We start from the raw sequence: 13,929 nt of genomic DNA, 5'->3' as shown, positions 1-13,929 counted from the left end.
GAAACAATGTACAGCTGTTTCTCGGTATACATAAATCTTTTTTTTTTTTTTTTCCCCTTGTCCTGTTCGGCAGCTGGGGCGGCAATATTGTATGATTGTAGCCTTTTACTATCCGAACAGATTTTAATGTTAGCTGTACATTGTATCTCGGTATACATAAATCAAAGTAATCAAACAAATTCAAATCCAAAAAAAGTATTTTTTAATTGATGTCAAGTGGTCCATCAGCAACCATGGCATAAACTTTGTGCCTGTAGCTGTGGCCTAAAGAGCCAATACAACAAAAGGCTGCCCCTGTTGACAAAAGATCAACAGTTACCTCCCTTAAGTGCAAACAATAGCAGATATGTCATATATGCAGATATATGTTCAATTTGGATTTACTACTTGGCGTGCAGCATATCTAGACACCTACATCTAGATATCTATGTCTATATGTCTAGGCGGTGGTGGGACGTCAGCGGGAGCTACGGGAGCTGCAGTGTTGTTGTGTGCGTGTTTTTTCGACTGCCGATGCTAACGCATGTTTCTGATCCCTGCTCTTGGAATAAACATCGTCATGCTGCCAAACGCCTCTGGACTTCTTTCAGGCATATTACAGAGATAAATGTTTTGGTTGTTTTGTTTACCTCTGAACTGAAAGCTTTGTTTACGGCGCCGCGCCATGCGCAGTACGGCTCATTGTTTCCGGGGCTACATGAGGCTACACGGTGCTTTTTGTTCCAGTGTAGCGTAAAATGGACGAATATCTATTGGATGAAGATGTTGTGGACGAGAACTTTGAATGATTTTCTCTTTAGCAAAAGCAGCGTTGGCATTTAGCACTAGCTTTTAATCCAGAAGAATGAATCTCACACTCTGTTACTGTAGCTAAAGAGCTAGCTGTCGCCATATTAACCGGTCCGTCACTACAGATGTCCGGGTGGTGCGCAGGAACAATACTTTGGTTCCACAAGTGACGTCCGTGCTCCTGGCGTCTAGTTATTATGAAAAATAATCGATTTTAAATATTTATGAATCGTAATCGAATCATTATGTGTCGCATCACGATTAATCTAATAATCGATGTATCAGCACACCTCTACAAAATACCTCCCTGGTCTTTGGAAAAGAACCTTTGTTTTGGAGCCATAGAACTGTTTAATGTGTGTTGTAAGTTTGTGTGATGAAGATTAGTTTATGAAAGATGCACATAACTGTGGTTTGGGCATGATTTTATGATCAGAACTAGTGTAGAGTGCAATAAGTGTGTCATTTCATGTGAAGTTTATGTAGAATGAGTTTTTGCAGTGGGAAAACTGTTGAAAGTGATTCAATACTGATGCTGATTCAATGGTTAAATTGTCATGAAAGCTCTTAATTCTCATATATATGTGAACTGAAGAAGTACTTGCAGTGGCGGACCGTGCATTTGACACTAAGGCCTTCAGAACAGATCCGCCTGAACTAATCCACCTCTCAATAACTATTTTGTCTATAAAAAAAATCTTATTATGCAGATATGCATATAAAGAGTTGTTGCACAGCAGATAGATACTTGTGCAGCCAGAATAAATGCCTTTGCTGAAGTGCACAATTCTCCTACTACATCTGTGCACATACAATAAGCATCGACAACTTAATAAAACAGCAATATTATTTAGGAAAAGAGGAACATTTTACTCACCAAAATCCCGATTATTTGAAAAACAAAATACATCCTCCTTTCCTTCCTTAAAAAAAGTTCAACTGCTCTGTCATACAGATTATCCGTGTGTTTCAGTTCCATAAAGCCAGGACTGAAAGTCCAGCTTGCCCTGTGGTATTTCTGGCGTAAGTTTTATTTCTCTTCAGGTCTTCTTCTTTTTTGGAATAATTGCGGTAGGCGACCTACAACTTAGGTGCATACCGCCCCCTACTGTATCTCTTGGTGAATGTAAATCAGAAGGCCTGGATCTGCTGTTGTTAGTGTAGCTAGCTAGAAGGAGCTGAGTTGCCAACTCGAAATCTGATTGGCTGAAGCAACTGTCTGTTTGACGCTTCACTTTACTTTACTGCGCCATCAGGAACAGACAGCGAAGGCCTCAGGCAGATTTCTTTGACCCTAGCAACAGATGATGCCTGAAATCTGATTGGTTAAATGATTTAATATGAAAAAAACATGTCTGGAAGCAGCGCAACCACGGGAAAACTATGAAAGGAACCAGAACATACCGTTTAGAATCATTTATTAATTATTTATGGACAAAATATAATTTACATCAGTCTGTAATTCAGATACTTTTTAGGCCAGCAGAGAAGGCCTTGCAGGCCCTGACGGCCCACCACTGAGTACTTGTATTTCATGAGTGTTAGCATGATCTGTGTTTATTTCATCTACAGTAAAAACAGGGTTAGGAGCATTGATTTGAAGTAGATGTAGTATAGAAATAGAGTTCATAGGAATGATAGAGGTAAGAGAATAAAATGCTAAATAGGAATAAAGGTTAAAAGCACTGTAAAACTAATTTCAGTTGAGTAAGAGTTCTTGTTATTGATAAAAGGGGTATGTGATTTTGATAGTTCAGGACTGTAATATATGTGATCAGATGTGACTCGAATGTCATTGGTTAGAAGAAGAGTGTCATGATTGCTGTTGTTTTTGTTTTATAGTATTAAGTACATTGCATTCTGATTTTTCTGTAACTGACATAGAAGAAGTCAGTCTGATGCTGCAGTCCATGAGATCAAGAACCGAGTGCACTCCTGATAAACCTTTTCCTGTTTTGCAGCCTGTTTGCAAAATAAATATGTTTCACGGAGGATAAGTTGGCCCCTTATTTCCAATTGTGTAACACATGCAAAAAGTTCACGTCGCTTCAACACCTGGGATTCTCACAATCAACGCAGGGTTTGCTTGATACCTCACATGAAAATGTTTGCACTGCAAGAGGAAACCCACACACACACACACACACACACACAGGGAGAACAGGCAAACTCCAGAACATCCATCCATCCATCCATTCATTTTTAACCACTTATCGAGGAGCGGGTCTAAGTCGGGATGACCAGACTTCCCTGCCCACAAACGATTCCTCCTCTTCAGGGAGGATCCTGAGGCGGTTTGTGGTTTCATGGCCTACAGTTGGAGGAGGCATGTGCGCAGTTGGACAATGAGAATGCAGTGTGGCGGGTGTGGTAACGAGCATTAATTTTGTGGTATTTGGGTGTGGTGTGTAGGAAAAAGGAGTAGATCAGGTGGCTTCACGTCAACTGGCAGACAAACCTGGAGGAGACAGCGGCACAGCTGAGCAGGACGTCCGCTCCTCTGTGGGGTAAGGAAACAGATTTCATTAGGCCGAGGGTGGCGTTTCTCCTCAGATGGGGTTCTGTGGCCTCGGTGTTGAGTCTGGTGTGACGGGACCAAGCCGGGCGACGGTACGTCTCCGGGAAGAGGAGGGAGGCGCAGGGGAAATGTTCTGTAAAGATGCTCTTTGTGTCCACTGTGGAGGGTGAATGCTCAAAGTGCACATTCGAGGCCTGTTGGCTGGAGAAATTCAGGTTTTTTGGTTTTTCCTCAGGTATTTTTTTTTTTAAGAATTTAAACAATGGGAAGAGCTAGTGTGACGTCAAGTCACTTCGGGGTCCAGCACTCAATGTAAACACAATGGCTGTTGCCAAAGAACTGGTCACTTTTTTCACGGTAACAGTGTATTTTGCTGACTTTCCAAAGTGAGTGAAGAGGGGTCTAAACGCTTACAACTCAAACCGAGTTGTAAATGTTTCTGTGGTGACAGGTGGAAATCTGAAAGGGAAAGTACAGGCTTTAATGAAAAACAAAATTTACGAGGTTGAGGTGAGTGAGTAAGTGGCTAGCTGGCATTAACCCTAGGATGTCAGTTGTTGCATCAAGCTGTGTAACTGAACTACTAATTAATTAGCTATGGTACGATTGGGTACTGTCTGTAGTTTGTGGACAACTTACAGTTTATTCTAGAAGTGTCATCCAGGGAAATAATGATAAACCAAACCTCAAACACACCATAAAACAGAAGGAGCACATATTCAGTACAGGTTAAAAAGTAAAATAATAATAATAATAAAAAAAAAGAATGCCCTTACAGAATATCTAATAATATTCCCCCTTGTGGGATTAATAAAGGATTATTAACTTTCAATAACTCGCTGGTCCATCCTGCCACGGAGAGGAGACTGTTTTAATGGTGCACAAAGATGCACACGCTGCAGAGCAGACCCAGCGGGGAAACGCTGCTGTTCAGCCCCGAAAAGATACGACTTCATTTTGTCCTGTGCAGTTTTACACAATATTGTACTGACTGATAGAGTTACTTCTGATGTGCCACCGCCACGAGAGGAGCTGATGTGGAAACCAGCATGGACCTGAAGAACCGCTACTGACATGTAAATAAACTCTAACATTTAGCAAATGATTTATTTAATCAATGATGTGATGCCAGCAGCCTAGAAAATAATATCAGCTAACGGGAGATTAAATACAGAGGACGTTTAGTCAAAGATTTTATTAAGACTTCTATAAATTGTCTTTAATTTAGGCAGCACCGGCAGGGGGTGGCACGCGCCGCCCTCGGTGGCCTGAGTCCCGGGTCCTGTTCGATCCTGTGTCCTGCTGAGGACCAGGTCCGGTGCTGGGTGTGTGTGTCTCGGTGGGACCGTCACCGATGTGAGGAGGAGACCGGGCTGCGGTGCCGCTGCTGTCTGACTCTGAGACATAATTAAATGAAACAATGAAAATCTGAGCTGTATAACGTGAGTCAGCCTCATTATTTGTAATATCAGGAAAAATAATATAATGATGTAATATCAGAGGAAAGCGGTAGTATATGGTTTTTTGACAACCTTTCTGTTGTTACAACACGAGACACAGCACTGCACCATCGTACGCTTTGGACACGGAATCGACGTATTCAGCTTCGATGACGTAGCTATTAGCCATTCCCGTATTGTCACTAATGATGAGGTACCAGGGAAAATCTGAAATCATCAGAAATTCAGTCATCGGTCCCCACCCACTCTCAAAATGGGGTTTTATTTTTAATCATATTTGCTCATAAGGCGTAAATCAAGATAAGAACAAATGATCCGAATAGATGAAAGGTTTTTACTTTTTTAAACATTTCTTTCAAATACTTTCCTCCATACCAAACTTTCTTTTGTGTGTTCAAGTATTTAATGAGTACAGAGGTTTTAGTGCTGTTTTCCGTTTCTTTCAGTTGCCTTTCTCAAGCAGGAGGGATCTTCTGCAGTCGGAGGCCACCATCAAGCTTGAGAGAACCCCTTCATCTTTTTTTTTCGACAATCGCAGACCTCGATGTGATCCAGCCATGGGAAAACGACCCACTGTGAAGCTGGCTTTCCTACTGGCATCTCTGTCAGTGGGCCTGCTCATCTTTGTATACTGGGAAAATATAATCTGGTTTGGTGCAGAGTCGACGCCTACTCCTAATAGACCACTTACAGTTGGTGGGATTAACAGGACCAACAAAGACCCTTCACAGGCTGTTGGCACTGTCAGATCTGAGAACATCGTCCCCGCCACCATGTCGAATAGGCGCATCCCTGTTCAGCAGCATGAAGAGGTGGAGCAGAGGGAGGAGGAGGAACTGCAGGAAGATGAGAAAGAGAGTGGTGGTGTCTCTGCTGAAGATATGGAACAAAGAGCTAGGAAGCAGAGGATCGAGGACGTGTGCTCAGAAATGCGCTCCACTCACAAATTTCCATCAATGACACGCAGTTTTAATCAGATCCCAAACAACGAGCTGGGTCACTTCATAGTAGATGATAAACACCAAATTATCTACTGCTATGTTCCCAAGGTACGTCCACAGTGTGGTGTTTGTCTGTGTGGGAGAGAAATGCGTAAGAGACAAACAGCTTGAAAGAAAAGTGCCTTATTGGCTTTAGTTTTTTTATCGGCCATTCGTGATGTTTATACACACATTATGAATACTCTCTTTCCTGTGTCCGCCCCCCTGTCTCCAATGACTTCTCTCTGTTTAGGTGGCATGCACCAGGTGGAAGAGTGTGATGATCATCCTCAGTCAGTCTCAGATCTCACCCTTGACAGGAAAGCCTTACACTGATCCCAAGGAAATACCTCGAGACGTCGTACACAACAGGATTAGCCACCTCACTTTTGACAAGTAAGACGTCATACAGTCCATACCCACAGCACAAACATAGATTTTAAACGTAGATTTCATGTACTTATTTTATGTCAGTAGCTCTATAAAGTCCAGTTTCATCTCAGTTGTGCTTGAGTGTTATAAAGATAGTCTAATGGCCAATAAAATGTTTATTTTTAGCAAGTAAGTGTTAGAACACTCTAAAAATATACTCTTTACTAAACATTAAGCACTGAAGAATAATGACCGATGTCCATTGCAATACTGGCAACTGAAGGTTAATTTGATTGAGATATCAATGGCATGAGCGCTCCCTCATCACAGCGAGAAGGTCGTGAGTTCAAGTACTGGTGGGGCCTTTTCTGTGTGGAATTTGCACGCTCTCCCCGTGTATGCCTGGGTTTCCTCTGGGTACTCTGGTTTCCTTACACAGTCCAAAAACGTGCACGTGAGGTGAACTGGTGACTCTTAATTGTCCCTGGGTGTGAACATGAGAGGGTGTGGTTGTTCGTCTGTGTTTGCACTGTGATGAACTGGAGACCTGTCCAGGGTGTTCCCATCGTTAGCCAGGACTGGCCGCAGTGCCTCCGCAACTCTGAACGGGATGAAGCTGGACAGACGACAGACAGATATCAGCTGACTGTTGACCATTACGTGTCGATTCGTAAGCCAGCTGGCTACGTCACAACTGGGTGTGCCACTCGCTGCCTTGCTCTCTGTCTGCGGCCCGGCTGTGTCGTTGCACCTCCATACACTACTGGTCCTAATTACCACATCTCATTAGTGTGACTTCCCTTAATAAATAATCTTGGGCGTTTCCTCCTTTGTTGCGGCCTGAAGACCTGGTCGTAACATAGTGGCAGTAAAGCAGACACTCCTTTATTTACCGAAAAACAGAACTTCAGTTTTCAACTGGATTCATGATGCAGGGGAGCTTTAACCGTGTGTTCTTGTTCTTCTGACCAGGTTTATACACATTTATGGTTCTCAGTCCCGCAGCCAGATGAAAACCAAGCTCCAGACGTACACCAAATTTCTGTTTGTACGAGACCCCTTTGTTCGACTCATCTCTGCCTTCAGGGACAAGTTGGGAAAGTGTGTATCTGACAGCGCATGTACACATTCACACCTGCTTCTCTTTTGATCCAACAGCATAAAGTGTATGTGTGTGATGTGCTTGTGTTGCCAGGCCCGACCAGTACTTCTACATGCGTTTTGGCTCAAAGATCCTGCGTCATTATGGTCACGTGTCTTCTTTGCCAAACATAGCCGAGGAGGCTTTTGCTGCAGGGTTCAAACCCACGTTTCAGCAGTTCATCACCTACCTGCTGGATCCCAAGAGAAAAGAGGTCCTCAATGAACACTGGCTGCAGGTATTTGTCTCACTCACACTGTTCGTGTCAATTGGGTTTGGAAATATTGGTAATTTGATTTTAATGACATTCATTAGCCATCAAGAGCATTGAAGCAAAGCGGTTTCCCCATCAGATCCTTGAGTTCAGGCTTTCTGAATAAGCTTTTGGGGGTTTTCTTTTATATTGATCAGACATAGTTCAATTCAATTTCTTTTTTCAAATGATTTATAGCTTTTCCGTTTCGGTTCACTCCATGATGACATAAATGACATACATCCTGAATCGATAGAAAGAACGTGAAGCTGAGATGTGATTCAGAGAGTTAAAGCTTGATGTGGCCCTTCCACTCTCACCCTGCACCTTTTTTGTTTCACATCAAGTTCATATTGTAATGCTGGACTTGGTGTTTGCCATAATAGGCAAAATGATCTTGTCGTTGGCTGCTGTTGCGATCCAAATAATTATAAGATTCCCCCCCTCCGTTTATTGCGATTTCTTTTAAAAATGAAATGGGAAATTAAAATGCACCTGTTGACGGTTCAGATTGTTTTCTGCTGCTGCTGTCGACCCCACCTGAAGCTCTCTGGTGCCCCTCAACACTCTGAAAGCCACTTCTGCAGCTAATTATTTCCTTCTTTTTTGTATAGCATTCATGCTGTAAAAACTGTATAGAATTTATATTTCTTGAAATGTAGTGAAACATATTTTTGGTTTTGTTTTGTGTTCTGCTTCGTAACAGATTCAAGTGGACTCATTGTTTCTAATAACGACAGCAGAACACACAAATCCTAACCTTCATTGACATTTCGCTTTTTAATGTTTCACCATCTGCTGCCATTTCTTTTTACTTATCTTGTTTATTTTTTTTTTGATCAAGGTCTATTTCCCACCCTCAACCATACCCAGCCAGACTGTGGAAAGTAAAAAGAAAGAAAAAAATATAAATACACACACACATATATATATATATATATATATATATATATATATATATATATATATATATATATATATATATATATATATATACATATACACACACACACACACACATATATATATATTTATATATATATATATATATATATATATATATATATATATATATATAATGTATGTATATGTATATGTATAAAACAAGCATTGTGTTTGTAATGAACAATAATAACACAAAGAAAATACCGAAATTATGGCGCAGAAATAAGACATAAATTCACATCATTATTCAGCAAAATCTTTTACATTGATGTTTTTAAAGTGAGTAAGAAAAGGTTTCCAAATGTCATAGAATGTTTGGACAGAGCTCCTAACTGTATATCTGATCTTCTCTAGTTGAATGCAATACATAGTATCCTTCACCCAGTGCCCACATTTAGGTGGAGGAGGATCTTTCCAATTCAATAAGATTCTTCTTGAAGCCAATAATGCACAAAAAGCGATCAATTTGACTTGTATTTTGGTTAGTCTTACATCAAGGGTAACTCCAAATATAGCAATAAATGGGCAGGGGATCAGATCAATACCACATGTTCTGGACAAACTATCAAAAACATATTTCCAAAAACTATGTAATTTTGAGCAAGTCCAAAACATATGCAGTAAGGAGGCTGGCTCTTGCTTACAGCAATCACACGTAGGATCTAAATCAAACCTAATCTTACTCAACCTAGTTTTTGACCAATGGAGACGATGTACCACTTTAAATTGTACAACCATATGTCTGAGACAGATAGATGAAGAAAAAATTCGATCGATAATATTTTTCCACGTCTCATCTGAGATCCATGTGTTTAAGTCCTCTCCAACTTACATTTAAGTGTCTGTAAAGTACCCATCTTATACTTATTAAACAACCCATAGATGGTACTTATGAGACGCTTGGTATCTGGTTTGAGTTTAAGAATATCGTCCAGAAGACTTGAAGGTGGAGAAGAAGGGAAAGAATCCATGTTACAGATGATGTCTTCTCTAATTTGTAGATATCTGAAGAAGTGAGAACCAGGGATACAATATTCAGTCTTCAGTTGTTCGAAAGAGATGAAAACATTGTCTTTGAAAAGTTTATGCAGTGATGTTATTCCAAGGTCTGTCCAGATGCTGAAGGCCTCATCAATTAAAGCTTGTGTCCGTTCGTTTCCGTTCGTTTCCAACGTATGTATCATTTTTCAACAGAGCTTAAATGTGTCAGTCTGGTTCGATACTACAATATAATAAAGCATAAAGCAATATAAAAATGTATTTATGAGCCCCGCCTTCATCTCATAGACCCCCATGTTATCCGAAAAAATGCCAGTCAGCTTCAGCCAATAGATTTCGAGCTTCCGCATTCTTGTGTTGTCAATCAAAGTGTGGAGCAGCCAGAGAGCACGGCCGCTTGCCCAGGAAGAGGTGAGTTAGCTACGCAGCAGCCGGACCACTTACCTCGGATATATCCACTGTCTGCTGAACATCCACCGTAAACAGCTAAACATGTCGGATGCTGTAGGACTCGGAGGCTCTCATTTTCACTCGACAGATAATGCACAATTAAAGGGGTGTGGTTTGGTCGCTCATGAAAGCAGAGGGAGGGCGGAACCTCGAGACTTGGATTAAAAAAAAAACCTCTCTCTTTCAAAACTCCGGAAAACGAGCTTTAATGATGGGGGAAACATACAGTTTCTTCGTGGTGATGCAAAAAGGGATAAATTGACAAGTTTAAAATGCCTCCTGAACTGGTTCCATATCTTAATTGAATGAATAACAAGTGGGTTAGAAGTAAAATTTGAAATAGTTTTTGGCATAGGTAGCCTGGTACACAGCAAAGATACAGGTTCAACGTGTTCTACTACTGATAACTTCTCTAGGGCTGCCCATGATGGTAAATTAGCAGTTTCTGTCCAGTACAACATTGCTTTCACATTGGATGCCCAATAATAAAATAAAAAGTTTGGGAGTGCCAAGCCTCCTGCACTCCGGGGCCTCTGTAATGTACTTTGTTTTAATCTAGGTGGTTTTTTATTCCAAATGAAAGAGGAAATTTGACTGTTTAAATTTTTAAAGAAAGATTTGGTCAAGAAGACTGGGAGACATTGGAACAAATACAGAAATTTGGTACTTATCTTGTTTATATTGCAACTTTTTGTGTTCTTCCTCTGTTGCACTTAAATGACAGCTATAGTTTTAGATAATCAGAATGACTGTGGTAGCAGGCTATAAACTAGTGCAGTACACAGAACGTAAATCTTTATGGACAATGTTATTGATTCACAACACACACACACACACACACACACACACATGCAAACAGTACACACAGTGAATTTGTGAACATCTGATCAGTGCACCACTGGGAAGGGAAGTGGAACCAAAAGCCTTTTAGGGAAATACTCAAGCCACTTGGCATGGTTTTCCATGTCCAGTATGTATGAACACTAGGGGTGTCCTCAGATATTCGACGATTCGATGATTCGTTGGAGGGGCCTGATTTGACTGCCAATCATATAGTTGAAGCATCGCAAAATGTGGTTATTAAACGAGGACCATTCCATTCCAGCTGTATGGGGGTGCTGAATGACTGATTTTACATAGAATTGCTTGTTTTTTTCCAAATAAACATGATATAAAGCCTATTTGATATACATGTTAGTCTATGAAATATACTGTGGAAAAATTTACTTAACTTGTACTTTTATTCAATATTCTATCTATTTAGTGTTTGTGAAAGAACCACCACGGTGAGTGGCACAATCCGATTTTGTGCAGAGCTCCATCACAGAGCAGCATCTCGATGGTGATTTGGCTGAACTTTAAAAAGCTCACAATGTCGGGAAAAAACTTCAGAACAAGTCAAAGACGATCCAAAAAAAGTCAAATGCAAGTTGTGTCAGCAGCTCCTTTCTTATCATTCCACAACAACTAACATGGCTTTCCACCTTAAACGGGTCAGTAGCCAGATAATTGGGTGTATGAAAGATGTTTGTCACTCACTTCTCAATTTTAATGCTGACTTTTATTTCATTTAATTGTAATATTTTAGGTTATTATATATATATATATATATATATATATATATATATATATATATATATATATATATATATATATATATATATTTTTTATCTGAAAGGCTTATTCTATTTAATTTAGTGTTTGTTTTTGCATGGATGCTGCGCTGCAAAATGGACCCAACACAGTGCAATTAAGCCTATTTCATTTAATTTGAGCAGATAATGTGAGAAATTGTTTAGCCAAAAAATGTGAGCTTATCTGCAGAGATTATAGATATAAATAAATTACATGCTTTAGCCCGTTTGTTAGAAGCAGGTTTGGTTATGGCCATTTGAACTACTTCATTTGTTTGATGTTTAGTTACCGACACTTTGTTCAAGTCTGTGTTTCAGTTTTGTGTAGGAAAAAAATCAAAGTGCTATTTTACCTGCCTGCACTGTTTTGTTTTTTTTATTATTACTGCAACATTCTGCTGTAGCCTATATTCAAATGATTCTTAAAAAAAAAGATGATAGATTCGACTGTCAGTCGACGATCAGCAGGATTGGACGAATCAGATTCGACTATGGAAATTCTTAGTCCGGGACACCTCTAATGGACATGATTCAAAATTTGAATGAAATCCAGTGTCAAGAGAGTCACCCTGTCTGTTTTGTGTTTCAGGCATACAGATTGTGCCATCCTTGTCAGGTCAAGTACGACTTCATTGGGCAGCACGAGACCTTCAACACAGACGCAAAGCAACTTCTGAAACTTCTGAAAGTGGATAAATGGTTGCATCTCCCTTCAGCATACCCAAACCTGACTGAAACCAGCTGGGTGAGAGACTGGTTTAATCAGATTCCCATTGAGGCACAGAGGAAACTATACAAGATGTATGAACTGGACTTCAAACTGTTCGGCTACCCCAAACCTGACGGCATTGCAGACGAATAGACGGCTCCCGGCAAGATAGTGTACACACAGCCGTGCAGCACAAGTTCCTGAAGACCTTCCAACGGTGCTGATCTTACCTGTATTTAGTGCAAACCTCAAACAGCCTGTCAGTGTAATTCTAACTAACAGTGCTGTTTTCTGTTTTCTACTTACAAAACGAATTATAATGGCAGGTGTCATATTTTTGTTTCTTTGAGGTAGAGGGTGACAAGCTTCAATATTTTGACTGTCCACTTCTATTCCTTTCGTGTTAAAAAAGTTGATCACCTGCTGTTCAATGGACTCCAGGTCTGGCCCTGTGGGTTCTCCATCAGCTTGAACTGCCCGAGCATATGATCGGGGCTTACTGACATAGAAGAAGTCAGTCTGATGCTGCAGTCCATGAGATCAAGAACCGAGTGCACTCCTGATAAACCTTTTCCTGTTTTGCAGCCTGTTTGCAAAATAAATATGTTTCACGGAGGATAAGTTGGCCCCTTATTTCCAATTGTGTAACACATGCAAAAAAGTTCACGTCGCTTCAACACCTGGGATTCTCACAATCAACGCAGGGTTTGCTTGATACCTCACATGAAAATGTTTGCACTGCGAGAGGAAACCCACACACACACACACACACACACACACACAGACACAGGGAGAACAGGCAAACTCCAGAACATCCATCCATCCATCCATTCATTTTTGACCACTTATCGAGGACCGGGTCTAAGTCGGGATGACCAGACTTCCCTGCCCACAAACGATTCCTCCTCTTCAGGAAGGATCCTGAGGCGGTTTGTGGTTTCATGGCCTACAGTTGGAGGAGGCATGTGCGCAGTTGAAAAAAAAAAAGAATGCCCTTACAAAATATCTAATAATATTCCCCCTTGTGGGATTAATAAAGGATTATTATCTTTCAATAACTCGCTGGTCCATCCTGCCATGGAGAGGAGGCTGTTGTAATGGTGCACAAAGATGCACACGCTGCAGAGCAGACCCAGCGGGGAAACGCTGCTGTTCAGCCCCGAAAAGATACGACTTTATTTTGTCCTGTGCAGTTTTACACAATATTGTACTGACTGATAGAGTTACTTCTGATGCACCGGCGCCACGAGCGGAGCTGATGTGGAAACCAGCATGGACCTGAAGAACTGCTACTGACATGTACTAAACACTAAAATTTAGCAAATGATTTATTTAATCAGTGATGTGATGTCAGCAGCCTAGAAAATAATATTAGCTAAAGGGAGATTAAATACAGAGGACGTTTAGTCAAAGATTTTATTAAGACTTCTATAAATTGTCTTTAATTTAGGCAGCACCGGCAGGGGGTGGCACGCGCCGCCCTCGGTGGCCTGAGTCCCAGGTCCTGTTCGATCCTGTGTCCTGCTGAGGACCAGGTCCGGTGCTGGGTGTGTGTGTCTCGGTGGGACCGTCACCGATGTGAGGAGGAGACCGGGCTGCGGTGCCGCTGCTGTCTGACTCTGAGACATAATTAAATGAAACAATGAAAATCTGAGCTGTATAACGTGAGTCAGCCTCAT

General features: G+C 41.0%; 1 protein-coding gene across 1 annotated transcript; it reads left to right on the top strand.

The window, feature by feature from the left end:
• The first annotated feature begins 5,324 nt into the window (after positions 1–5,324).
• On the top strand, positions 5,325–12,403 carry LOC115390040 (carbohydrate sulfotransferase 12-like). Its single transcript, XM_030093701.1, has 5 exons — positions 5,325–5,816; positions 6,001–6,143; positions 7,092–7,220; positions 7,315–7,498; positions 12,131–12,403. Exons 1-5 carry the CDS (start codon positions 5,325–5,327, stop codon positions 12,401–12,403), a joined length of 1,221 nt encoding a protein of 406 aa, XP_029949561.1.
• Positions 12,404–13,929: the final 1,526 nt, after the last annotated feature.

The sequence above is a fragment of the Salarias fasciatus genome, chromosome 1 (assembly GCF_902148845.1).
Source record: "Salarias fasciatus chromosome 1, fSalaFa1.1, whole genome shotgun sequence".
Classification (NCBI taxonomy): domain Eukaryota; kingdom Metazoa; phylum Chordata; class Actinopteri; order Blenniiformes; family Blenniidae; genus Salarias; species Salarias fasciatus.
Note: the sequence above shows the minus strand (reverse complement) of the source record. Positions and strands in the feature narration are given on the sequence as shown.